Source organism: Barbatula barbatula (genome assembly GCF_947034865.1).
Source record: "Barbatula barbatula genome assembly, chromosome: 21".
Lineage (NCBI taxonomy): Eukaryota > Metazoa > Chordata > Actinopteri > Cypriniformes > Nemacheilidae > Barbatula > Barbatula barbatula.
This window is the reverse complement of record NC_136784.1, coordinates 6423617-6450348: the sequence shown is the minus strand read 5'-3', so window position 1 is coordinate 6450348 and position 26732 is coordinate 6423617. Positions and strand designations below refer to the sequence as shown.

The following is a 26732-nucleotide window of genomic DNA, read 5'->3' as shown; positions in this document are numbered from 1 at the left end:
GGTACAGCATGTCAAAGTCTGTATTAAAATATAAAGTGAACTGTCGAAATACTGGAATTTCTTTAAGGATCACTGAAGCCATTCATGAACCCACTACTGATGGACGTGAACAACTGCGGATTTTATAGTGAGCTGACAATTCAACGTTGATTCACTGTTGAATCAACGTCAAAGACCAAGGTTGACGTTGAATTACGTTTCGGTTTTGCAAATTGAATCAACGTTGAAATAGCAACGTTGTTTCACCGTCTTACCTTTCAACGTAGTTGAATTGCGGTCAGAAATCGATGTTGTATAATAATTGCTTTATTGTTTTTATGCCCATAATAAAGCATTGAAATTGCTACAGTTTCAATTGTATTTCAATATTAAATGAATAATTAACGTGTTGTGTGATTTTCTGTGGAGTATACTTCATGTTGAAAGTAATTGTAACGATTTTACATTGGCCTTAAAAATTATGTTTTATCTCTCTAATAACTGTAGAATATTTTAAATGAATTACTTTGGATGCTCTTGATTGCAGGTTTGAGAGTCCACTTGTATACATTCAGATAAGACAGAATAAAAATAAACAGTAATATTTTTACATCCACATTATTTTTTCTCATTCAATCACACGCGCATGTGACAGGTAGGTTAAGTTTACTCATTTTGGCCACTGTTATGCATGGCGCGCCTCCTTTGTTCCTGGTCTCTCAACAACAAGTTTATAGAGAAACTATCACGAATAAAGCACATAACATGTTTATAGGCTAAATATTATAAATAAATGCCCCGTCGAAGTCTACATGTAGGCCACAGTAACAGTATGACGAACAAGGCGTCAAACCATTACGAAAATTGCCCATGCTTTTACTAGGCTTTGGATAAAAGCGTCTGCCAAATGAGTAAATGTAAATGTAAATGTACTAGCCTACTACAAAAAATATACCACAAACATAACATTTTCGTAAGGGACCGACTTCTCCATAAACAACACATAAACACCAAATCCGTCCGATTTATAGCATTGTGGCCCCATCTAGTGATCAATGCATGTAATTGCAATTGTTTTACCGAAAGCGTAAGTACCACGAAGCTTCGCTATTGTTCTGTAGAACCACGCTTGCAAAAGGGCGCTGTTTGACTAAACCTCTCATTGCAGCAGCATACCGAAAACATGGAGTTAAACAACCAGATAAACTTGAAAATACTTGAAGGAAACTCTACCTTGAGTGTCAAGACGAAACGTTTCACTTCACATTCCTTTGTCTTTCTTTGAAGAAGGGCTAGACCTATGATTTTACTTTTTATACTTTTGTTTTTGGTGATTTGGGGTTCGTCGTCAAAATAACATATGGATAAATATAAAAACGCAATTAATAAAGAATTCAAGTATGTGCCAGTGCGTTTAGTTATTTTAGCAATAATATATTTTGTATTGGAATTGTATTTTGAACTCTTTTACCCCTGCCGTTGTTTTTAGATCATGAATCTTAAAAGACTACTTCGTTCTTAAGATACGCACAGTTTATCTGAGTACGGCTATTACTTTAATAGCACATTCATTTGCATAAGTTAGGTGTGAAGGCAAAGCCAAATGTTTGCAAAATAGCCTACATGTTTTGTATACAGTGTTATTCTCGCTGCAGTGGAATATTAAACCAAAATCAAATGACGTAGCTCAAATCCCTAGATCCATGTGTGTATAAACTTTCTCTTCATCACTCAGATAGCACGTATAGCCTAACACTGGAATGTGTATCATATTCCTTACACGCTGTCACTGAGGGCGTTTCTCTCTCGGGCTTTCTGTATATGACTGCGTATACAAACAGAATGAGATGCGTATTTGGACTGTGGCCAAGCAGAGCCAGGTCCGCTCACAGCCAAGTGTTGCATTTGCCTCTGTGCGAGTAGGCATCTGATACTTTTCGTGTATCGAGCCAGCTAGTCGTAATACACTGCTACAGTTCTTTCTGAAGTCATGGCGAAGAAAAGCATTTCCACTAGAAAGTCTTTCAAGAGCTTGTTTTCTAAAAGTGAAGCGGATCTTAAAGAGTCTGTGGAGAATGACAGCGGTAAGAGTTCAACGCTCAAGTTCCTCAAATGGAAGAAAAAGAAGAAAAGCTCAGCAGACGGACCACAGGACAACCTGGAATTCACAAGGTTTTAATATTTTCCTGTTTTATATGTCCAAGAACGCAGTTCATGTTTTCCATCAATAATGAATGGTCTTCGTGATTTTGTTGATCAGAAACCTAAGGTTGAACTTTTATGGTTAATCTCACACTGTATGTTTTAAAGAGTAAAATAAAACCCACAAATAGAATTCAATAAATACATTTCCAGTTTGAATTAAACACCGCAACCAGGGGTCCATGAAATAACCATTCATTTCCAACCTTATGATCTGTTAACCCTTGTTAATATCAGTAATGTTAATATTCTTAAATAAAGTTATTTTAAAGTGTTAGTAAAATAATGAATTGTTTTGAGGGTCCCGGGGTTGACTGAGAGTCATAGTGGTGGTCTTGGGTCTGTAAAGGCAAAAAACCTCAGTCATGTTGTTAGTCCATAACTGATACTATTTCACAGAATTACTGCGTGTGAATGTGTCTCACTGATCCGTGGGACCTTTTTGCAGCTCTGGACTTTGAACATCTGCCCTTGACCCACTCCATTCTGATTAAACATACCTATCGACTACGCTTACCAAGAGACAATCACCTGTTGAATATGCTCAAAAAGAGTTGTTATATTCTTTTTTAGTCTTTATGTCGCATGAAGTGCTTTATTGTCGTTTTTAGCCATATGATATTACATTAAATGAGCTTTTTAGGGTGATTCATAGACCATGATACTGTACAAGTATGTATGTACATTCATGGATGAGTTCAGTCATATGTAATGGTCCAATTATGTGATTGCAACCAAAAGAAAAGGCTGGATAATGCTCTACGAGTTCATTAACATTCTGAAATTAAACCCTTTATTAAAGCTCCCACGGAATAACCAGCTTTTGAACTTATTGTAGGTCAGTCGTACAAGTCACAAAAGCTCCTCCCACGGGTGAGCATCCTGCAGCATTCCAAACAAGTGTGCCTGAAATGTGACCATTCTTTAATACCTGCTATTATAAAAGACAGCATCTGTTCTCTGTGTTTGCATTCATACAATATGTGATGCCCTGTTTAAACACAGTTAATCATGTGTCTCTATTCCCAAATAACACACAGACAAAGCAAACAAACCATGTATCCACAGTGAGGTCATGTAAGAGGATATTTAAAAAGTGCAGCTAATAATTTTAAACTTAGAACATGAGTCTTGACTTACACGGTCTGTGTTGTAATCCAACAGAAACCAAATGCATATTTGGAACTTACAGTATGTCAGGGGTTTCGCTTGAATCATTTTGATGTTAGTCAATATCACTAGTCTTTCTAAACCCGAAAAGTCGTTCAAAATATAATTTATAAAACTGTCGGTTCTTGTCTTTGATTCTGATTGGTTAAGCCGAGTTCCAAGCCGCTATAAAATACCCTGATTTGTAACTGCTTACCGCATTAAATAGCCTAAATATCACTTTATTTACTTTATTTTATGAATCCTTGCTACGCATATGGAATAACCATTTTATTAAAGTAATAAGCCTGCAAAGCAGTGGGTTACAAGTGCATTTTATAACAGCTAAGCGTCATGCCATACGCCAACCCACTGCTTCTTGGGTCGTATTGCTTTATTTGCTGAGCTCTGTGTAAATCCTTTAGGGTTAACGAATCCATTCTCACCTCACTTTTTTTAACTAAATGAACATAATTGAAACTATATTGACTTAATATAAGTGCATAATAGCATGGTGTCAGCTTTATTCTTACGAGTCACTTCTTTACAGGGCATAGCTGCAAATTATATGTTTGTAAAACTGGCCGTTCCACATGCTTACGGTCTACCATAACACATAGCGAAACTCAGTGTTTGACTCTGCCCTCCGGGGAGAAACTTGAGAAAAAAACTCAGATAGTTGAGAAAGTTTTTGCTTGTTTTCACCTAATTTGCGACGTTATTGGCATGACAGTTTCCTGAGCTGTTTAAATGAATGTCGCTCCTGTGGTTATGCTCGGTGTTAGATAAGCATATTTATGCGCCTTCACATGCTTTTCGCATCCGTGCCTGGGGGATTTGCGGGTGCGTATGGAATGCGAGCGGGATGTTTAGCATAGACCCTACAATCTGTACACTTCAGATTGAGAAAATCCCCTCAGAGGAGTCTTGGATCTCGGATGAGATCTGCGAGAACATGTATGCAAATGTTGTTCTTAGCTTTCTACAGGACATTTTTAGAGGCATTCAAATGTTACTTACGTTCACCAACCCTTCAAGTGGTTCTAAAGTATCAGTAGCTCTTTGTTAACTTTATATTAATGACGGCTGAATTATTGACATTCCAAAAGTGTGATGAAGTATGTTTCAGATGTAATTGTGGATGCACCTGTTCCTGCTTAATGCTACCTTGAGAGTTATGAACTGTATCTTCTGTACAAGAACTTGTACAGTAGGTCCTTACAATCAGGGTATTGTGTTCCTTAAGACGCTGAATCAAAATGTAGGGTGGTGGCAGCATGCCATTGACTCACTTGTTGGTGAAAGAACTGATTTTGTTAACCACTTAAAGTTGAATATTTTGGTGTTTGTAAGTGCAGGTTTCGCATGAGTTTGTGTGTCTGTGCACAGGGGCGGCTTGAGGGGTTGTGGGGCCCTAGGATAAAATGGTGTCCACTGGTGTCAAAACTGTGATTGTTTTGTCATATCATGCAGTACATTGTAAGACCTCACACCAGAACATAGTTAGAATCACCCGTAGGAAAATAATGGTTAAGTAAAAGTAAAGTATGTTTCTTTTTTGGTAGATTGATAACTATTTGTACTCATTTTTTGGTTTCATGACAGTTACCATGGTTACACTGCACATTTGTTTTAACAAACTCTACAGCGTTCTTTAAAAATATGCAGAAAGCTACCTTTGACAGCATGCAACCTTCAAGAAAATGAATAGCCCGTTTACACATTGTCTTCATATGAGCCGTCGTGTATGTGAGGACGTTGACGTTCCTATCAGTTTTGCTAAAGTCAGAGTTGGAAAAGTTCTTGATGTTTTTATGTATGACTGACTGAATATTGTCTCTCACAGAACCGAGTCTGCCACATTGGACAATGGTGAAAGTCAGGATGGAGAAAAGTCCATTGGATATACGTCACCTCTATATGGCACTGTTCCCAGGTCAAAGGTCAGAGAGCATCACATTTATACTTCAAGTGTCAATTAGTTTTACACCAACATGTGCATGAAAGACTAGCCAGCTAACTAGCACCAATGAGAAAATGACATTAGACATGCATTTGTTTCTGTAAAGTTTTTTAGCAGACATGTTTTACTAAAATACTGAATGCTATACATTGTTACACCAGACACAAAAGTATACACTTCAGAAAAATGCTGATTAACAGGTTTTGTCCATATTTATAAAACAATACATGAACAGCCCAGCATTCTGTATTTTTCGTAGAAACAGGTGTATTAAATGTATCTGCAGTCTTATTTGAGGAGAGTCAAAGTATAACAGTTGTATAGCTAATACATGAAGCAACAGTTCACCCAAAAATATAAAATCTATGATTTAAACCCAAACTCAAATTAATTTAAAGGTCCAGCGTGTAATTTTTGGAGGATCTATTGACAGAAATGCAATATGATGTACATACATATTAGGGGTGTGACGAGACACTAATCACGAAACTGGTAACGAGATGAGATTTTTATAAAATCCACTTTTAACATAAATTTATGAATTAAATTATGCAGTAATAAACAATACGTAAACACTGCAAATGTTTTGTCACAAACTCAAATGACAGGCAGTACTTGCACAAAATGTATGAGTTGTTTTCTTAACATTCATATCTTTTAGTAAAGAGCTGTGGTTGTTTTCACTATATGCTTTTGGATAGTGCTCATGTTAGCAGAGGTGGCGATCATATCACACTGTCAATCCTCCTTCCTCCACTGACTGAACCCTCATAGCCTTCAGAGAAACAGTTAAAACTACATAAACACATCATGTTTTATGCTTACATTGCACATATGTAAGAGACAGATGATCTGTTTTTGAACAGGGTTGCCTGTGAATGTACTTAAAATAACGTAATGTGAACTTGCAATTGCTATACTGTACACTAATACTTGTGCTATTACGCGCCACAGATGTGGGCGAAGGTTGAAACCTGTCCGTCTTGTGGGTGTTTACATAGAAACACGGTGGGAAAGTAGCACGGCAGGATGGAAAATCAGTCTATGAATGGCCGGGTTGGTCACTCTAGCTCACAGCACGGCATTTAGGGATTATATGCGACACAGTTTCGAGCCCAGCACTCCATCATGCCAATTGCGTGAGGAAATTGTGTTCTCCAGAAACCAGTCGGATCTTGTGATGTCTCCTCACACCCCTAATAAATATGTCTTCAGATATGTAAGCCTTTACATAATGAAGCGTTATATTTTAATTACCTTAGAATGAGCTATTTATATCTACTTACACCTCCGGTCGCCATGTTGTTTCTAAAGTAGCCCTAAACAGACAAACTGCTCTACAGAGTGCGTTTCGTCAATATGTTATCACCTTCGGAAAAGAAGCGAAAAACATGACATGTTTGTCCTGTGTGAGTTTCTGTAGTGCTTCGAAAGGGAGGGGGAGGGGTGGAGTGAGCCCTTGGTTGCAATTCACAACCTCACCACTAGATGCGCTAAAAACTCCACATTGCTCCTTTAATTGCGTTTAATGATGCTGATGTACTGGAGGAAGTTTGTTTAAGGTAAAATAATCAATTCACATTCCTCTCTGTTAAGCTTTCTAAGCATGGTTTGCATGAAAGACATGCACAGACATGGAGATGGACACTGTTTATTCAGGCAATTTGTGCTAAATTCCGTCTTAGGAGCACTGGGTTGTGTGATAGAGAAAGTTTAGATGGAACTGGTCACTACAAAATTTGTAGTTGAGGCGTAAATTGTTTTTAACAGTGAACAAATAAAATTGCAATTAAAGCCAAATTATATAAAGACGTTAATTGTGTTTTATGTCTGTATCGTGTTAATATCTATATCAACTGTAAAAATGTTTTTAAAGACTGCTGTGGAAAAACTATTTTAATTTATGTTCCGTCAAAATTGTAACACATAAACTTGCACCTGGCAACCCATATGGGTTTTTATTGAAAAACCACAGTGAATATTGTTTGAAACTTTGTCAACAATTGTAGTGATTTGATCAAGTACAGGTCACGTTCATTTAAAGGTTGCATGCATTTTTATATTTATTATAACCACTAGCCACATGTATTTTGATGAATTTCCTCACCTGGCCAGCAGATAGAGCCAAGAGCACACTAGATATTTGTATTTTTTTAACAAATTCCACAGGTGTTTTTTCCTGACAGCGTGCTGACAGGACAGTTTTATGAAAGCTGATACACTTCTGCATTGCTTGACTGCAGGAGGTGTATTTTGTAATCTGTAACCAGGGCTTGTCTTGCGCGCTTCATGTTTGTATAGATTTATATCTATCTGTGCAAGGTTCTTCAGATTTTTATGTCAAGTTATTTAAGCTAAAGTTGTTAACCACATAACATATACATACAGTATTTTCCTCTAAATTAAAACATTTTTGGTGGGGTTTTAACTTAAGACATGGTGATGAGCAGCAGCATCTACCTCTTTTTTTGTGTTTACTTAAGAATAAATGTTTGGTCATTTTTAGACTATCAGCTTTAAATTAATATAAATAAAAGATAATTCTAGTTTAAGTCAGTTCCCAATTTGACAGTAAGTTGATAAAAAATTTGTCTACATCATTTAAAAAATATTTTTAATATTTTATAAAATTTCACAAACATTAACAAAATGTTTCTTTTCTTTGTCTCCCTTTGTTTCTTTAGAAAGGGCCGCTCAGTTATTCAGAAACTGACCTCCGAAAACCCAGTAGCTTCAACATATTCAAACTAAATTGGAAAAAGAAGAAGAGAGATGTGTCCAGCAGTCTTTCAAGCGTCATTGAAAACCCAAGCGTCAAAGGTCACATCAGTGAGAAAGATGAGATGCAAAACCAGATAGAAACAGATCAAACCTCACCACATCAGATTGGTTTTGAGGCACCAAAGGCTCTGTTTACAGCACCTCCCCATACGATCTCTAACAAACCCCAGGACTTGTCTTTGCCCAATAAGGAAGACAGACTAGGAGATGATGTCATTCCTAGTGATGCTTTTATGCCCCCCCTATTGGACGGTGAAACAATATCGTACATTGACTCTTCATTCTCTGAAAGTGATGGTTACCAGACACCTCCAGAGAGCCCAGCCACAGGTTATCGCTCATGTGATGGTTCCCCAGTTGTGAATAGGGATTACCAGGCCCCTGCCGAAAAGAATATACCCGAGGCCTCTAGTACCTTCTCAAAACATCAGATTAGGATTTCCGAGGTGGAGGGTACTGAACCTGTAATTGTAATAGGCAATCTGCACACCGCAGATGTCTTTTCCACAAATAATGCTGCAGTAGAAGAAAGTCCAGAGACTGACCATGCAAATCCAAAATCCTGCATTTCAGAGGCTGATGTCATAGACTCAGTCAGTTTAATTCCCAAAGCCAAAACTCCAGAAAGTGTTGATACACATCCTGTTGATAATTCAAGCCTTGATACACATCTGAACCTAAATGGGGTTTCTCGTAAGGATGATTATTCACTTTTTAACTCAGATTTTTGGAAGACATCTGAATTACCAGGGGTTTCATCTGATTTGGAAGTCAATCCCCTGACTGCAGACAACGCCTCTAAAGCAGACACAAATACCTTTACAACCCCTGAGAACTCCATCTCTTCCGTATCCCAGCATTCCATCTCTTTTATCTCTGGAATTTTCACATCTGATTCAAACAATATCTTATCCCAGCTGAGTTCCACCTCAAACTCAGATTTAGTGTTTAGCCATCCTGAACCTTCCCACAGTAGTCCTGAATACATTACATTATCTCCACAAACTGAGTATACTCCCACATGTGCCGTTGACTCAGAAGAACCTTGCCCTGTTGTAGCACCTGTTCATCCTGAACCTGTCCTTACTGAGGATGAGTCAAAGATGTCTTTGACTGAGTCGGCTACTTCAGGAATACACACCACTAACTCTACGAAAACCGACACCTTTGACCTCTCATCTCCCTCAGATCCCATCACCTCTGACCCTGACCATTCCTGGAGAGTTCTGATTGAAAATACGTCTTATTCAAGCACTTTATCCCAGAATGAACGACGAGATTACACAAGTGAGGGAATAGACAGAGCAAAATCAGCCAGCTTTGAAAACGTCTCTAGTTCTTTAGATATGACAGACTATGGGACGTCAAGGACTTTGATCTCTGAAGCCACTCATTCACAGGACCTGTTCAACTCTTTGGCCCGAAAGGAAGAGATCTACCAGAGGACAATCCAATCTTACAAAGGTTTAAATACAGAGGAGGTGCTCTATAAAGGAAGTCTTAAGAATTATGAGATGGTTGGTCAGGGTAAAACATCAGAACTGTCTACGATGACCAAAAATGATGTGCAAATGAAGGAGCCAGAGGAGAAATACAGACTGGATGATGTTTATGATAAAACTCATGAGATTTCACCAATTGAAGAAAAATATATCTATATTTTACCACAAAAGCAAATGTTCCTTAATAAGAGTCCGGACATTCAACATGTCCAGAATCATGAGTGGGCTGAAGACATAACAGAAAGTTTGCAAATCACCAGAGAAAAATCTAATAGTCATGGTGTGCTAGAACTAGAATCAGATGTATGTGTAGACACTGAAGTGTTGACAGGTCAACCAGTGAGGCAGATTCACCGTTTCGCTCCACTGAAACCAGCCCTACCAGTCGATCGAGAATGTGTCCCAAAAGAATGCGACCCTACCCCTCCCTCTGACGAGCAAGTAGACGTATCGCCCGTAGATTCCAGCATGGCAACACACAATCACCTGGAGACTTGGCTCCACCCGCGCCATTCTTGTGAAGAGAAAACACTGCCAGAGGACACCGCAAGGATCCAATACCAAACACACACTGATATCCTCCACGCTAAGGGGGAGGACCATACGGCCAACGAAGAGGATCGCAAAGTCACATTGCTCACAGGTACACAAAACAGTGAAGGTCAAGGCTGGCAGTCCGCTCCGGACACGGAGAAGATCTCCGTTCCGTACAACACAGAAGAGACCTTCATTCACAGCAAAAACGCAAGTCAGGGAAAGGTTGAGTTGACGGAGGTAAAAACAGCCACAGATAACATCACAACCTTAACTCACTGGAGTGTGGTAGATATCAGTGAAACCACACCTGAGGGAAGGGCAGATGTTGATGTTAACGCTGTCCAGGAGCACCTGCTTCCAACACGACTGATACAAGGCGACAGGTGAGTCTTGATCTTTACATCTGATAGAAATTCTTGACGTTTACTTTCCTTGAATGTTTTGCTTTATCTGATGGCATTTTTGAGATCGCCAGACTGCAAAAAATGCACAGTACAGCAAAGTAGAAATAATTATTTTAACATTAACGCTTACAATCATTTATGATGCATTCTCAACTGTGACTGTGAGTTTATTCCTGAAATAATGACAATTGTTTATAGCGTTGTGTCTACAACACTGTACTTTTGAAATGATCAACTACTGTGTTGTCAAACTTGACAATCACTTTTTAGCCACTTAGATGTTTGTAAAACACTGTGACAAACCTAAAGGGTGACAAAAAATGTGTGATTTAATAAAATGATGAAATATGGAGATACGAGGTTTCAGAAGAACAGCAGCGGTGTGAGTATATGCCATATGATCTACTCATTTCATATGTAAGCGTGACATCTTTTTTGAACAGTACATGAGTTCATGTGTTATAGTAATTTTGTATCAGTGGTTTCTGTCTTCTAAATGATATTTTAATGTATTTCTTAAAGTATCTAGATAGGAAACTGTAAATTCTATTGTTGATCTGCAGTGTCAACAATAGTCAGTGCCAACAGTGAACTGCAGGATGCAACGCTTTTAAAGATAAATGCAACTAATGAAATGTAAAGGATTAATATAATAATCATAAATCATAACAATCATTTTAAACTTGAATTTGACACTGGTTTATCAATGCCTCACCCACTTACAACCTCATATCTTATAGGTTCGTTTAAATGGGATGGGCAGTTAAAAGAATGTGTGGCAGATCAGTGGTTCAAAGTTTGCTATTGACTCAGACCTGATTATACACATTCTTTAAATAGACCTTATGAATGAAACGCTTCCACAAGCAGACGTGCAGTATCAGCAGGAATCTAAACATTTACTTTCTAATTGTTACAGATGTCCTTATGCTCATCGGAGCAGCTTCGTTAATCTGATTTATTGATTTGAGTCTCTTACCTTTGATTTAGTTTAATGCGATTTGATTCATTTCTCATGCAAACAGTGATTGTGAGCTGTAGTGAGAGGTTGAAGGTCATGGACGATAGCATTTATTTTTCAGTCGCTTTGTTAAATGCTCTGATAATACCTTTCGCATGAATGTTAAACATTTTGAAGTGTGTGTTTTGCGAAACAGATTACAGCCGGCAACATCAGCTTGAATGAATGTTTAGAATGATTTCAACGATGCAAGTGACTGACAGCTATTCACATCGAACCTTCATACCCTTGTCTGCAAAGCGTGACCCCTCATTACTTTGTTCTTCATGGCAGTGTAGTCTGTACTACATTAGCACCTGTTATGAGCAAACATAGAAATGAAGATTTACTTGAATGGAGAGAAAGTGGTTATAAAAATGATAGTTCACCCAAATATATATATATATTCAAAATATTTTCTTTTGTGTACTGCAGTAGAAAGACAGTAATACAGGTTTGAAATCATGACAGAATTTTCAGGTGAACTCTTTAATCGCTTCGTGATAAATTTGATCATTTTACTAGTTCGGCTTTAAGAAAAGTGCAACGTTGATCCTTTTTGACCCTGGAGAGCTGAATGAATCCCTCTAACTAGTGTAGTAAACTTTGAAGAACGAAGCTATTTATATTTGTGTCCCTTTCACAAAGTAATTCTTTTGTAACGTAGCCTACAGTTTTCTACATAATAGCATCCAACATAATGTAAAGAACATTCTGTGCAAATATAACATTGTTTTTTGACATGGTCAATATTAAAAGACATCATATGAAAATGTATGGTTAAAATCAAACTTTGATGCTTGTTATTTTGAGACTTTAGCCTGGTTTTTACAGGGACACATGTTTGTGTATGTGGTGTTATGTAAAGTTCATTTATAAATGAAAGTGTTTTATTCAAATCTTTACCTGGTGGCAGGAAACAAACAGCGAAGTTAACACCGAAACAGGGCTTGGCTTTGATTGAAACCACAACAATTCGTAGAATGAAGAAATTAACACGAACTAACACCCACAATGTTTTACATAAGGTGCTGTTGGTGCATCTGCTATGAACTAAATGTGAATGTAATTAAAAGAAATGACACTGTGATGTCCAGTTTTGCCTATAGGGGGCGAGCTTTGGCTAATACAGACACTTGATGTAGCAGCTGGCTAAACTTGATACTTGTGCTTTCAAATGGCTCATGGCTAACTGTGTTTTAGTGAAAAAGAAAATACATGACATGTACCCGCATCTTCTTTCCTCTCCTCTCAAAATGACTTTTTTCAAATCCCTTTGTGTTTATATCTTTGATGGGTTTTTTGTATACATATAGTAAACAATAATGGTTTATTATGCAAATTAGACGCATTTGCTTCAATTATGTAATATTATTTTTAATGTCCATTAAACCTGCATGTGTTATAGTATACATGTTCAAGCCTGCTTTGCTTTGTGTGTGTACCCTGTTTCATCATTTGACTTATTTTTCTTCAGTCTGTTTTTAAGCAGATGTGTGTGTGGAATGTTAATCGAAACCCATGGTCCTTGAGTTTAGATAATTCTTAACTAAATTAATCCTTAACTTAAAATGAAAAAGTATTTCCTTCTACTACCAATTGTTTCATAAATTATTCCCACTCACATGTAAATTCAGATCTATGTTTCGACAAATAATAACTTTGTAACGTAAAATCTGGGATGTTTCCTATCACAGAAGTACAAATGCATTACCACACATTTGATAAAGCCCCATTATGCGACTTTTGCCTTCTGCATTAGAACCAACACTAATGTCTTTTAATGATTTTAAGGTTGAGATCCATTATGAAGTGTTGTTTTAACATGTATAGTCATGTCTCCAGAAACTCACCTACGCAAATTGCTATTTACTCCCACACTCCCACATTGGCATTACCTGTCCTCTGATTTTGTTTCTAAATACAATCATACTTTTCTTTAAGTCTGTATTTCGAATCTTGATATTATTTATTATTTAAAACAGTTTGTGTTCTTGAAACCAGAGAAGTTGTTGCACTCATAGACATCAAGTTTACCATGTGTCACATGAAATTGTATGTGAAGACTTTCTTTAAATTGACTGTAGTCAGGAAAACTTGTATGGTTCAAGTAATAATGTCTTTGTGTTTCCCTCTCTTCCATCTTATTTTCTAGATCATTTCATGCATCTACTGTTCTTAGTACAGTGATTGAAGAAGCAGATATAGAAAACGAAGCAGGAACTGAGCCTGGATCAGAGACAGACATGAGCACTGCCGTTGCCGTCCTCAATACGAAGCTCAGCCGGCCATCATCCACCCGAGAGGGCAGAGATGACGGCATGGTGGTCCGCAAAGTGTCCCTAGTTAGCTCTGACAGTAACAGCAATTTGGGCAACTATGAAAGTCAGTTGGACAGCAATGGGTTTAGAGATTCAGAATCGAGTCCTGATCTTCGCAGAAAATGGCTCCGTTCTGATTCTGAAGTAAAGGAGTTCACAGAGAATTCAGATTATAACCTCACAAACAGCTCATACCTGCATTCCTCTCCTCTGTCCTCCAGCTATGAAAGAGGTGTTTACACGTCTCATTACAGCTCCTCTGGGACGCAGAAAACCCAGCCCACTTCTTATTCCTTGGAGAGCACAGGTAGCCTTGGCAACAGTAGCTGGAAATTCAGGGAGAGCGAAGTTCAATCGGGTGAGAGTTACTTTAGTGGGAGGAGCAGGGTGGAGCTTAGTACACCTGTCGGAGAGAGAGAGCGAGAGATACAGAAAACAGGCTCTGACTCCCAGGAGAGCAGCTTGATGATCACGGAGGTGGGAGAGGATTTCTCCGATGTGTTCAAAGCCACGCGTGTAGAGCTGGACTCCTCGCCCACTGGTCTCGAACCCGAGCCTCTGATTTCATACACACACTCCGAGATGGACAGCCTGGTGGATACATTGAAGAGCATGGACCGACCGGCCCGTCAAAGGCTTCACCGCACACCCTCCAACACACCGTTCTCCTCGCTGCCTCCAATCGAAGAGGACACCCCCATCTTGTATCCAACTCAAGTCTCGCTGGTTACAGAGCCAAAGAAGCCTTTGAACGGAGATTTCAGTTTACCACCTGACTTGGGTCTCCACTGGAGTTCCCCCAAGGACATGCGATCTCCATTGACCTTGCTGAAAGAACGGCAGTCTGGAGATCCCCCGAGGCTTTCCCAGCCCATGCGAGCTTCGGCCCTAAACAGCATCGTTATGCGCAAGGGTTCCCTAACTGACCTGAGCGCCGAAGAGACACCGGCGACAAACGGAGAGAGTCTATTCCCTGCATCTCGCCTGGAAAACAGCCTGTTCTTCCTGCACGAGAATAGAAAACCTTCAATCTTCCGCGCAGCCTCTCTCCCCGACATCGGCAGCAGTCACGACCGCATCAGCTTGGCCCCCAAGGCCACGGACAGTCTGCTCGGAGACCGTTTCGAGCGCTTCTCGCACCTCATGTCTTCATCGAGTTCACTAAGTGGGATTTCCGAACCCTCTCGGATGAGCATGCCTCCTTCTTTCCGAAATTACTCCACAACAGAGAACTCAAGCTTTGACCACAAGACCCCACTGGATCTTTACCACTCGCCAGCTCTGAGCCTTCAACGAAGCAGTAGCGTTGATGGAGCTCTCCATCATCAACCCATTGATTACAAAAGCTTCCAGATGAATCAGAAACCAAAAGCAGAGCCGGAGCATAATTTAACACACAAATACAGAGCCTTCCCGGATTCATATGTGAGTACTGTTTTATGTCACAATACTATGTGATATGACTACAACAGTGTATAGACAGCATTTTCATTTACATCATTGGAACAAATAATGTGAGAAAAGGGTAAAAACACAACTCAGTGTTTCGTGCTTAAGTTTATTTTGGGGAACGAGGACATGGAATGAATGAGAGTGTTGTTTTCCTAGTACAGTATGTCAACACTCTCTAATCAGCCGCAATGTAACCGGATACAAAACCACTTACTCCAAGTTTTGTAAAACAGCATGATGTGTTTTGGATCTCAAAAGAAGTGCAGTACATTTATGTATGCATTTGGTAATCACTATTACCCAAAGTAACATTATCAGTTTTCTTTTCCGTGGAATTGAATTTGTGGTGTTGCTAATCTGGTTGAGTTACAGGTTTACACCTCACAGTTATAACACACCTGTTTATAATTTTATAGAACACTTAAAGATAATAATAGTCCGATTAGACTTTGCAGAAGGTGGATTGAGCTCTGCCCAAAACCTTGGTGAATGAAAGGAAAGACGGAGTGTAATGGCACCCCAGTGGGCCGAGTTTACAATAGAGATTGACCGGAGTATACGTTACATCAGCGCTCATGCAGTATTCACGCCTTCTCACGTCCTCTAAAACAGACGTGGAACAGGTCATCTGTTTCATGCCCAGGGCCATCTCAAAGCCAAAACGATTTTTGTAAATAGCATTTGTGTTGGGTTATATTTTTATCCTGCGAGATGATGCAAAATGTGGAAACAGAATTAATGCATACATTAATCCCACACTTTTCTAAGATCCTAAATGTTTTGGGGGGTTTTGGATTGGTTTTAAATGCTCTTTAAACGCACGTTTGCCCTGACAGTTCTTCCTGCAGGTGTGACTAGGAACATTCCTGAAGATTTCATTGAAACAACCCATAAAAAATGTCCATCAGCGCTCATGCAGTATTCACGCCTTCTCACGTCCTGTAAAACAGACGTGCAACAGGTCATCTGTTTCATGCCCAGGGCCATCTCAAAGCCAAAACGATTTTTGTAAATAGCATTTGTGTTGGGTTATAAATGCTCTTTAAAAGCGGGTTTGCACGGACAGTTCTTCCTGCAGGTGTGACTAGGAACATTCCTGAAGATTTCCTTTTAACAACCCATAAAAAATGTCCATCACAAATCTAGTGTAAAATGAACATTCACCTGTGTTACCGTGTTTGTTTATATTGTCACACTTCTCGTGACCATTGTTGACATAGACTGTCATGTTGAGTTATCAAACAGTTCTTTGTTACTTGTATGCTAATGTTGTGGTTGGAGTGTTTGCCAGTGTGCCAATGGGTCATGCAAATAATGATTGAGAGTCCTGTATGAAATGAGATCGTATTCAAACAAAGAGAAAAGCCACAATAACAGTTGCATAGGACACGCATAGTTACCTTGTTATGCAAATCTCCCAAATACACAAATTAATATTGACAGATAAAAAATGTGTTTTAAAATTTGCTCAGAATCCATAGGCAGGGAAATGGGGAGTGATGATGTTTGTTATCTGTCTATTTCCTTTATTCTCGACAAATTTGCGTCGATCATTTTGTTACAACGGTAGTGTGTCGAGTCCTGCTCAGACACACCCTGTACTTTGTCTTGCCAGTGACTTGCTTTGTATTTGCCATTGCAATGGGCACGGAGGAAAAATTATATCGCCTCCATGCCCTGGTCACATGTCGGTGCAGCATCCTCATCAACCGTATAAACAATTGTCAGGGAACACACTGAAATATCTTTTGTACTATAATATTTCATGCAAATTTTATACTGTTGTATACAGTCATATTGTACACCCATAGCAGTATGAGATGTTATAGTTGATATACTGTAGACCAGTGGTCTCCAACGTGGTGCCCGTGGGCACCTGGTAGCCCGCATGAACTCTGTAAGGTGCCCGCTAAACACAGGGCTCACCCATAATGCTCAAGACAGCTGACAAATCTGTGACCATACCGATCAGCCAAGTGCTACATCGTCATGAAAGGTTATTATTAGCAAGTGTTATAAGCTTTAATATCTGAAAGAATATATAATAAGGCATCACATGTTTAAAGTTTGAATGTATGTTACCAACAAGTAGCCCTCTAGAGGATTTTAGATATTTTGGTAGGCCTTGCTTACAAAAAGGTTGGAGACCCCTGCTTTAGACATTTTTATTATATCTCTCTAAATAAATATCAAATAGATATAATAAAAATATAGTATTAACATAAGTCTATTAGGTACTGTTACAGTACATTTTAGAAATATACATATTTACTATAGAGATATGGATGGCATCCCACACCCATGTTGCATATGCATATAGAGACATTGTTGAAAGAAACAAAGTGACACTTGGGTAGTTTATGAAGTGACCTTTATGACATCTGAATTACGTAAATATTTTATTTGGCTTGTCATAAAGAACATCCCCATATGCAAACAGAGAAATTTGACTTTGGCTCTTTTGTAATGTTGCCTTTATTCTAATTTCGTCATGGCTCACTGAATTCGTTACAAATTTTGTGAAAGTGACAGATCATGTAGAAACCTAAGGAGGAGGTTTCCAAAGGTTCGTCAATGGCAAAAATACATAACTAGGCATTGTTCAAGCATTTTACAGTTTACATGTTACAATACACATCCATATGTTACGTTAATATTTATTTATTCAAAATGTTTCTTTATCTAGCTCACAAAAGAAAAGGAACATGGGAAGCTCAATCCTCGACCTGGAAAGGTGAGTCATTCCACTTTACTGTTCTTATCTCAGTGACACTACGTTAATGAGATTATTAATGGTCTGATTGATAAGACCGGTCCAGCCCTTTTAAATTCTCTGTGTGTGCTCAATATATCAAATAAGATGTGACAGAATATGCTTGGGTTCCCAAAGCCTGCGGCTGGTATTAAAGAGCAGGTGAGAGAGATTAGTGGGTGTGTGATAAAGACCCGTTCATGTGTCAAAAACACAAGTATAGACAGTTCATTACATGACTTACATAATTTTTTTTTTAAATCAGTTAATACTTTGTTGGAACTAAATGTATTTTTTTAGTCTGGGCGAATAAAGCTTCATAAGGTCAGTACGTTTTGTACTCTTGTCTTTTAAAAGATGAGTTTGCGTGCAAGTGTAATTTCAAAATGAGAAACTATAGATTCAAAAATCTCCTGTTATCAAGTTCAGGCACATAAACTATGTTTTTTATAATGACTTCATTGTCTACAAAATCACAAACAATCTACAATAACCGGATGGAAATTATCTTAAATGAGCCATTGTTAAATTATGGATTGTTGCTTTAATTATAATCCCTAAACTGATATAGTTTAAATATTTAATATATTTTATTAAGATCTTAAAATGTACTGCATATTTGGAAAACTAAGTTCTAGTGTCAACATTGTGTAACATTTAGGATGTTAGTAAAGAAACGCATACAAACAGGTTGATGTATCACCAATCCACTTCAATTAAAATCAACATGCTATGCAAATTAGCACAAAATAGGTTATTAAGCATTTATGTACCTACAGTTTTGGGGATTCAGGATAGCTGTCTGAAAGCATAATAAACAACTATGTGTTTGTTTTTAAGCACATTTTAACATGCCACCGCATCATCATCTATTTCATGTTTGTGACTCACAGCTTTCTACACTGCTGAACTGGATTAGTTTCTACTGAACTAGTATTGACCATCCTAAATTCTGCATCAGCAGCCGATCGAGATTTAGAAAAAGTCACCTGAAACTGGATTGTCAAGGCCATTTCTTGCTATTAGATGTATTTCCTCACCTCACAACCTATATTAGTAAGCAGTGTAATATTGCAGCCTTACGGTTATAAGCCAACAAAGGTGCTTTAAAGAAGTGGGACAATGTGGACATGCTCTGTTTAACAGACAGACAAAAGGAAGATTGTCCAATGTCACTACAACTGCTGCCCCTAGTGGCTGAAAAGGTCAAATATTAAACAATGCGATCATTGTCAACTTAACCCTTTTAAAGCAATATTTGAAGGGCTTTCGACTCACAAAAATCTACATAATAAAATATTTTACAGCCAGACATAACAAGCAAGATGTATATTTATAAAAGAAATATCCAAACTGTGAAAAAACATTTAAAAACAATGAGTATTTCTGAGGTTCTCTTGGAAGATTGTTATGCTCCCTAGTTGAGAACCACTGGCTGTGTATCAATCAGCTCCCTTGTTCAGTAGTCAGGGCACTGACCAGGGAGGCGGACATTTTAAGGGCCGACTCATTCACAAAATCCTTCCAGTGCACTGAAACGTTTGTTCCCTAATAACCAGAGAGCATCGATGCTCCTATGTTCCCTTACTGGAAATCACATGAAGTTTTGAAGACGTTAAACCGAAATCGCACAAGCCAACTCAATGAACTTCATGAAACATGATATAACTTTTGAAAAGTCAAAAGCTTTTTATATTATGTATAGGCAGGCAACACAAGGCAAGCAACACAATCTATTTAACAGATACATTTTATAATTAAGTGAACGGTGTCCCAATGAGAAGGGAGCCAGGGTCCTTACCAGTGCCTGGACCCGTGTACACGATATACTGATCACAATCTCACGGGCAAGGGAGCAGATCGAGACACAGGCCGTGTTTGAGACTTTAACATTTGTTTTCATTATTAGATGTTCATTTATGAAGAGCCTGGAATGACCGGCCATACAATTGAAGTCCGAGGTGATGTTGTGGATGCCACAGCGTGGGAGTTTACTGGGACCATTTCAATACGAGTGATCAGAGGGGGGTAAGTCATATATATATATACGTTTATATGCAGTGCCCTCTTACTAAAATGATAACACAAAGGTGCCTTTGTAGTGTCAAGGTTTGGCTGGTTAACAGACTGCTGGCCCCTGCTGGTAGATGTGGTAACTACACCATTCTTTAGTTGATGGCACAGATATGTTGTAAAGCTGTGTGAAATGAAATTCATTAACATTTTGCCCATCGCATTAACGGTGTGTCTGATACCAAAAAGGCAGGTAAACACACGGGGCAGCAAACGCACATCAATACACAAGACAGGATGATAAATGCACATTAAATTATTTATATTTAGTTTAGTGAGGTTGTAAAGTTTAAAGGTTCTGGATGATGTGTACACGCTTGTCACATGGGCTGGTGGGGGAATCGACACATTCTACATCGGTCTCCACATGAAGGATCTGCCTGCTTTTGATCAAGAAAACATCAGTAAAACACAATGCATAAACTGCACATAGATAGGATCTTAAAGAATTATTCTGTTAAAGAATACAGGCTGATGGGATTTCATGAATGTTGATGCATAAGCAACACGTCTACACTTTATCCGAGAGGTGATCTGGCAATATCAGCTATACTGGAGAACATCAGATGTCATCATGATGCTCTTCACATGATCAGATGTCCAACATCGAAATAGAAATTAAATGTGGTGATAGTTCATTTATTTTAAAGAAACAGACCATGAATTGGGGTGAGGGCACATATATAAATCATTAGATATGCAATATTACATAATTTTAGAAAATTAAGAAAAACATAATAAGAAAATGTTATAATATTCTTAATTAGATAACCGCACATTAAAACAAGTGTCATATGCAAAACATCCTTTTTGCCTTAAATTCTTCGCATATTTTGTCTTCTGAAGGTGGGTGTTGTATGAGAAGCCAAACTTCAAAGGAGAAAAGATAGCACTAGACGAGGGGGACGTAGAGCTGACAAATCCTTTCGGACCACCGGAGGAAGAAGAGGCTCATCTGCAAAATGGAACAGGACAGGATCAAGAAGATGAAGAGCTCAAGCCACAGCTCGAGAAAACGTTTGCCATTGGATCCATACGACGGGCAGTGCGGGTATGACACACTTGTTAACAGAATAAACATACAAAATTATTATGTTCAAAATGATGCATATTACTGTAATATGGTGTACATTAGTGCAGGGACCCTTATTTGCATTAACTGAAATAATGTTGAATGAGTGGTAGTAAACTACATCATGTGCCTGTTTGTCTCAGAATAGCTTGGTCTTAATGATTATAGATTATAGCTTGTGTCTTATAGCAGAATTGCACCTGCTTTGGCAGCAATACTTTAAGTAACAGACTTGCAACAGTACTTCTTTTGTGTCTTTTAACGTTTTTTCAACTAGGATTACAGTGTTCCTGAAATTAGTTTCTTCCCAGAGGAAAATGCAGAGGGTAAGAAGGTCACGTTCAGAGACACGTCCGAAGACGCCAGAATTTTTGGCTTTCCGATCAAAGGGAACTCTGTGATTATCAACGCTGGGCTGTGAGTGAAGTTGCTTATTAAAAAACTAGCACAACATGTAGTTTTGAGGGGCCAAAGTCAAGTCTTTTCCAGCATTGTCTCTGCTGATTTGGAGAAAAATCTTCTCAATTCTGCCCAGTTTACACATGTCCTTTGTGATTTTATATAACTAAAGTCAGTTTATTAAAGTAATGTTTGTTCCACTAGATGGCTGGTGTTTGCAGAACCCTTCTTTCAGGGCAACCCACGGGTGCTTGAAGTCGGCGGTTACCCATCGCCTGCCTCCTGGGGTGTCACAAACCCGTATGTGAGCTCTCTGCACCCGCTCAAAATCGTAAGTTTCACCTTCACATAACGTCCCTCTTTTGTCCACCGTGCTTTTAAAACAGTCTTAAGCGTGCATTTTGTTTGTGTTTGTAGGGGGAACCTCGAGTTGAGAACCTTGATCCAAAAGTACGTTTAAGGAAGCAACATCTATCGACTGTAATTGAATTGAAATGTGAAGATATTGCATGTTATATGTTGTTATTTTTTTACAGATTGTGCTTTACGAAAAGACATTTTTCACTGGGAAAAGCAGAGAAATCTACAGCAGCGTGAGAGATTTCATGACAAAAACGGACAATAGACAATCATTGTATATGTACAGTGCAGCATCCATTAAAGTTATTGGAGGATGGTGAGTAAAGACTAGTTTAGTTTGAGAGAGAGAAAAGTCAAAACTATTTGTGTTTAAGAGAGACAGAAATTGGATGATATTCTGTTCAAATTCTAATTCATTGTGTTATTTTCTTCTCTCTTCTTATAGCTGGGTGGGCTACGAAAAGGAAGGTTTCCGTGGTCACCAGTATCTTCTGGAGGAGGGAGAATACCATGACTGGCGGGTGTGGGGAGGGGTTAACTCAGAGCTGCGTTCGGTCCGAGTCATCCAAACTGTAAGAAGCCTTTCACTTTATGATAATATTTACATATAATAAAACTGTGAATCATGATACTAGAAGGGATATTTAAATTGATACATGAGATTGTACTGCATAGGCTGGCATGCAAAGTCAGTTTAATCATTTTTTTACTGATCTTTATCTTTGCACACCAGGAGCTGTCAGAGCCTATGGTGACTTTATATGCAGAGTCTGAAGGAGAGAAGGAGAATGATGAAGAGCAAACGTTTGATGTGACGGAAGCTGTAGCGGATGTGGAGGTGTTCGGGTTCAGCATCAACAGCAGTTCCATCCATGTGCTGAGTGGAGCGTATGTACTGTATTGTGACATTCATGAATGGAGCGATTAAAATGGAGTAGATATTGCAGAAATTAAAAAAATAGTATTCAATTGTACTGTAGATGCGTTGTGTTATTTTCATCAAAATCATTGCGTCAAGACTAATGACTAAACATTTCGGACCATCTAGGCCAAATTTGTTGGTGTGTGGAATTATTTATAGTAAATATATCAATTTATTCTTCATCCTCAGATGGGTCGCCTACTCTCATGTGGATTTCTCCGGCAACCAGTATGTCCTAGAGAAAGGCTTCTACAAGGGCTGTGGGGATTGGGGCTCTGGGGACAACCGCATTTGCTCCATACAGCCCATCCTTCCTGTGAGTGGTCTCAGAGACCCTTTTCATGAATGTGTTCATGGTCTATATAGTTCTGATCGCTATGTTTGTGTCTGCGAGGGTACAATGAACTTTATTATCTTGGAGTATTAATCAATAGCATAACAGAAACTTTTATTGACAGATGAATGTGCAAAAACCCCTACTCTGCGTACCACTTACGTTACAGAATAGACTGTGTTTAAAACTGATGTGTAAAACTAGGCTCGCTGAGATGGAACCTATTTAGCCGAATTAATTGCGTAAATTTTTTTTTGCGAATTAAGGGTTTTTATTCTGAAATTTGGCACTTCCATCGCTCGTTTCTGATGTGAAACGTCAAAATGCACAGCTGATCCAAGCACTCCACAGCACAGCTTCACTGCAAAAAAGGACTTTCTTACTTAGTCTTTTTTTCTTGTTTCCCAGTAAAAAAAGTCTAAACATTCCTGAATCAAGAAGTATTTTCTTGATAAGCAAACTGACTAAATAAGTCTTGTTTTTAGTAAAAATGCCAATGGGGTAAGAAAAATTATCTTGAATTGAGTTACTAAGAAAAAGGTAAACCTAATTGAAGATTATTTTCCTTCTGCTTATCAAGAAAATACTTCTTGGTTCAAGAATTGTTTTAACATTTTTACTGGAAAACTAAGTAAGAAATTCATTTTTTGCAGCTTTGTAACAGGCAATGTGATCAAAACACGCAGTAAACTGGCAACGTCTTTATCATACCAGTCAAATTGTTTGAGTTTTCAGTTGGGCAAATACTGTAAGTTCAGGACCTTCCACTTCAAGTCTGTAGTGCTTGCGCGGTAACGTTACGTGTAATATTTCCTTCTGGCCAAACGCCTCTAAAACGCTGTACTGAAATTTCATCTTACCCAGATTGTCCTACCAGGCATGCACACATCAGGCAGCAACCTTCATTAATCCGTAGGAGTCACTCTGAAAACTGTTGTTGTTGTTGCTAGCTAGCTAGCAAGGTTTAGGCAAAGATTCTCCATTTATTTAGAATACGCGGTAACAAATATGGTTATTAAACAAACAACAATAACCTTAATTCCGAAAAAAAAATTATTAGATCTACAAAAATAAATGTTTATGTGTGCCAGCTGCCACTGTGGGTGGACCGGCACACCCGTGCCTATGGCACTGGAGGTAATTGGGGCGATTGGGTGACTTTGAAACTCTTTATATGCTTCTGAATTTATCAGAAAAATTATTGTATTTCATATTTGTCCTGAATAAAGACAACATTATGTCCTTGGCTTAATTGATGAGGCTGATCTTGTGTGTTTTAGGCACCCAGTGCGGGGCCCAGCTTAAAAAATGAGGTAAGCTGACTTATTCAACATCCTCGCCATCAGCAATGAAGAAACGCATCAGTAATGTCATCACTTTCTTTTGTTCTGTTCTGTCGCTGCAGGTGCTGCTGTATTCAGAGCCCAGTTTCCAGGGCACATGTAATGTGTGTCATCAGAACACAGGCCAGCTGCCGGAAAACTTTGCAGTGAAGTCATGCAGGGTGGTGGGAGGAAGGTTAGTGTTAAATGGATGAATTGCTTTGGTTGTAAGGTACAGTCAATAAATAAATTAACTGTAGATATAATATAAATAAATTGTATAATTTTGTTCTATAGTATTGCAGTGTTGCTTCAATAGGACATGAGCAGTATTGCAGACGAACCTAAAAATATATTTGGTACACTGATGTTGTGTAATTCAATGCATTTCAGCTGGGTGTTGTATGAAGGAGACATGTTCACAGGAGACCAGTATGTTTTGTCAGAAGGGAATTTTCCCAACCTCACCAGCATGGGCTGTCTTCCCAGCTGCAGTATTCGGTCGGTGAAGTCAGTTCCAGTGGTGAGTAGACAAAAGATTTGTTTCGGTGGGCAAATGATTTGTAATTTTGTAATCAACAAGAGGAAACTCTTAAGGAAATACTCATATAAAAAACATTTTTTTAGACTTTTTCAGTGCCTTCAGTCTCTCTCTATGGGCTGGAGGGTTTTGAAGGTCGAGAGGTCACAGTTGATACGCAGGTATCCAGCCTACACGAGGAGGGCTTTAATACACAGTTCCTCTCTGTGAGGGTCAACAGTGGCTGGTGAGTGTTGCCTGGTTAAATACTTTTTATATTAAAAGCCTTCTTGTGGTTTTATGGCTATAATTTTCTATCATGTCATGTCAATCTCTCTTTTCCGCAGCTGGGTGTTATGTGAACATAGTAACTACAGGGGGCGCCAGATTCTACTAGAGCCCGCTGAAATCACAAACTGGCACAAATACAGCTCTCTCTCCGGTATCGGCTCTCTCTATCCAGTCAGACAAGTTAGTATCAGCTTCAAATGCCAAAATAACAGTAGAATGACTGAAACATACAAAATAAAGATGTTTGTATTTTTTTATGTCTTTATTTTATGTGTGTGCCCATAGAAACAAAGACTATTCCGCATCAGAAATAAAGAGTCTGGACACTACATGTCAGTGCAGGGTGGGGTTGAGGACATGAAAACAGGCCGTGTGGTCGTCTCAGAGGAGGTGGAGGGATTCAGTGATGTTTGGTTCTACCAGGACGGGCTCATCAAGAACAAGGTACATTACACGTATGAGACATCTACATCATGTGTACATAATAGATGATTATAAAATCCTCTTTACAGTAGAATGTTATAGGTTACAAATTTGAATATTCACAATTTTAGGGATTCTTTGGTTGTAAGATTGTGTGATTAAATTTTTAAGATGACATTGTTTTTCATACTATATATGAGAATTTTGTAGCTGGCTGTTATGTGAGCATAGTAACTACAGGGGGCGCTGTATTATAATTCAAGTGCACAACACTTTCCATTAAAACTCGACTCCCACATTCTTTGTTTGTGGCAGCTGGCACGGACCATGAGTCTGCAGGTGATGGGGAATGTAGACACAGGTGCTAAGGTAGTACTGTGGAATGAGGCACGTACGCCAGTTCAAATATGGACCGCTCAGGTCAGCGGCAAAATCTCCAGTGTCACTTTCCCTGAAATGGTGCTGGACGTTAAAGGTGAGATATATAAAAGTTTTGTTTACATAAAAAGTTAAGAAATCATTTATGCATCCCATGTTAATATGTTAAAAAATGCAAATATTATGGCAGCTGTTGTGACAAGCAATTCTTACGTGAAATGCGTTAATAGGCATGAATAGAAATGAAATAACATGACCAATGCTGTAATGTACTGTAATCTTTTTCAGGGGGAAAGTCATATGACAGACATCATTTAGTTGTTCGAGAGGAGAACGAGGAACATGCCAGCCAACAGTGGAAGCTGGAGTTCGTCTAACCCCGCCCATTTGAACTTAACTGACCCACCAAGCCTTACCTCACCCATTCAGGCTGCCTGACCAATAAAAACGTTTTTTCTAAAAACTGACTTTTGACATCGAGTGAGACGCAACCACACGGCGTAAAATATAAACCTTATAGTTACACTTTGGACAGTGAATGAGGCAAACCGGCCATGGACAGGAAAGTATTTGTTATAATTGTGAAATGTAAAGTG

At 38.7% G+C, this 26732-nt stretch overlaps 2 protein-coding genes across 2 annotated transcripts; both read left to right on the top strand.

The window, feature by feature from the left end:
- Positions 1-1830: 1830 nt before the first annotated feature.
- Positions 1831-10021, top strand: LOC306910485 (uncharacterized protein; the record flags this gene model as incomplete). Its single annotated transcript, XM_079485062.1, has 4 exons — positions 1831-2151; positions 5177-5273; positions 7978-9879; positions 9953-10021. The coding sequence occupies exons 1-4, from the start codon at positions 1970-1972 to the stop codon at positions 10019-10021; spliced, it is 2250 nt and encodes a 749-aa protein (XP_079341188.1). The 5' UTR covers positions 1831-1969.
- Positions 10012-26652, top strand: crybg2 (crystallin beta-gamma domain containing 2). Its single transcript, XM_079485627.1, has 20 exons — positions 10012-10496; positions 13673-15263; positions 17977-18024; positions 19952-20070; positions 20962-21166; positions 21465-21604; positions 21791-21917; positions 22004-22036; positions 22123-22262; positions 22392-22518; positions 22680-22834; positions 23058-23184; positions 24483-24515; positions 24608-24720; positions 24918-25047; positions 25152-25291; positions 25392-25515; positions 25621-25779; positions 26074-26233; positions 26425-26652. The coding sequence occupies exons 1-20, from the start codon at positions 10045-10047 to the stop codon at positions 26511-26513; spliced, it is 4212 nt and encodes a 1403-aa protein (XP_079341753.1). The 5' UTR covers positions 10012-10044; the 3' UTR covers positions 26514-26652.
- Positions 26653-26732: the final 80 nt, after the last annotated feature.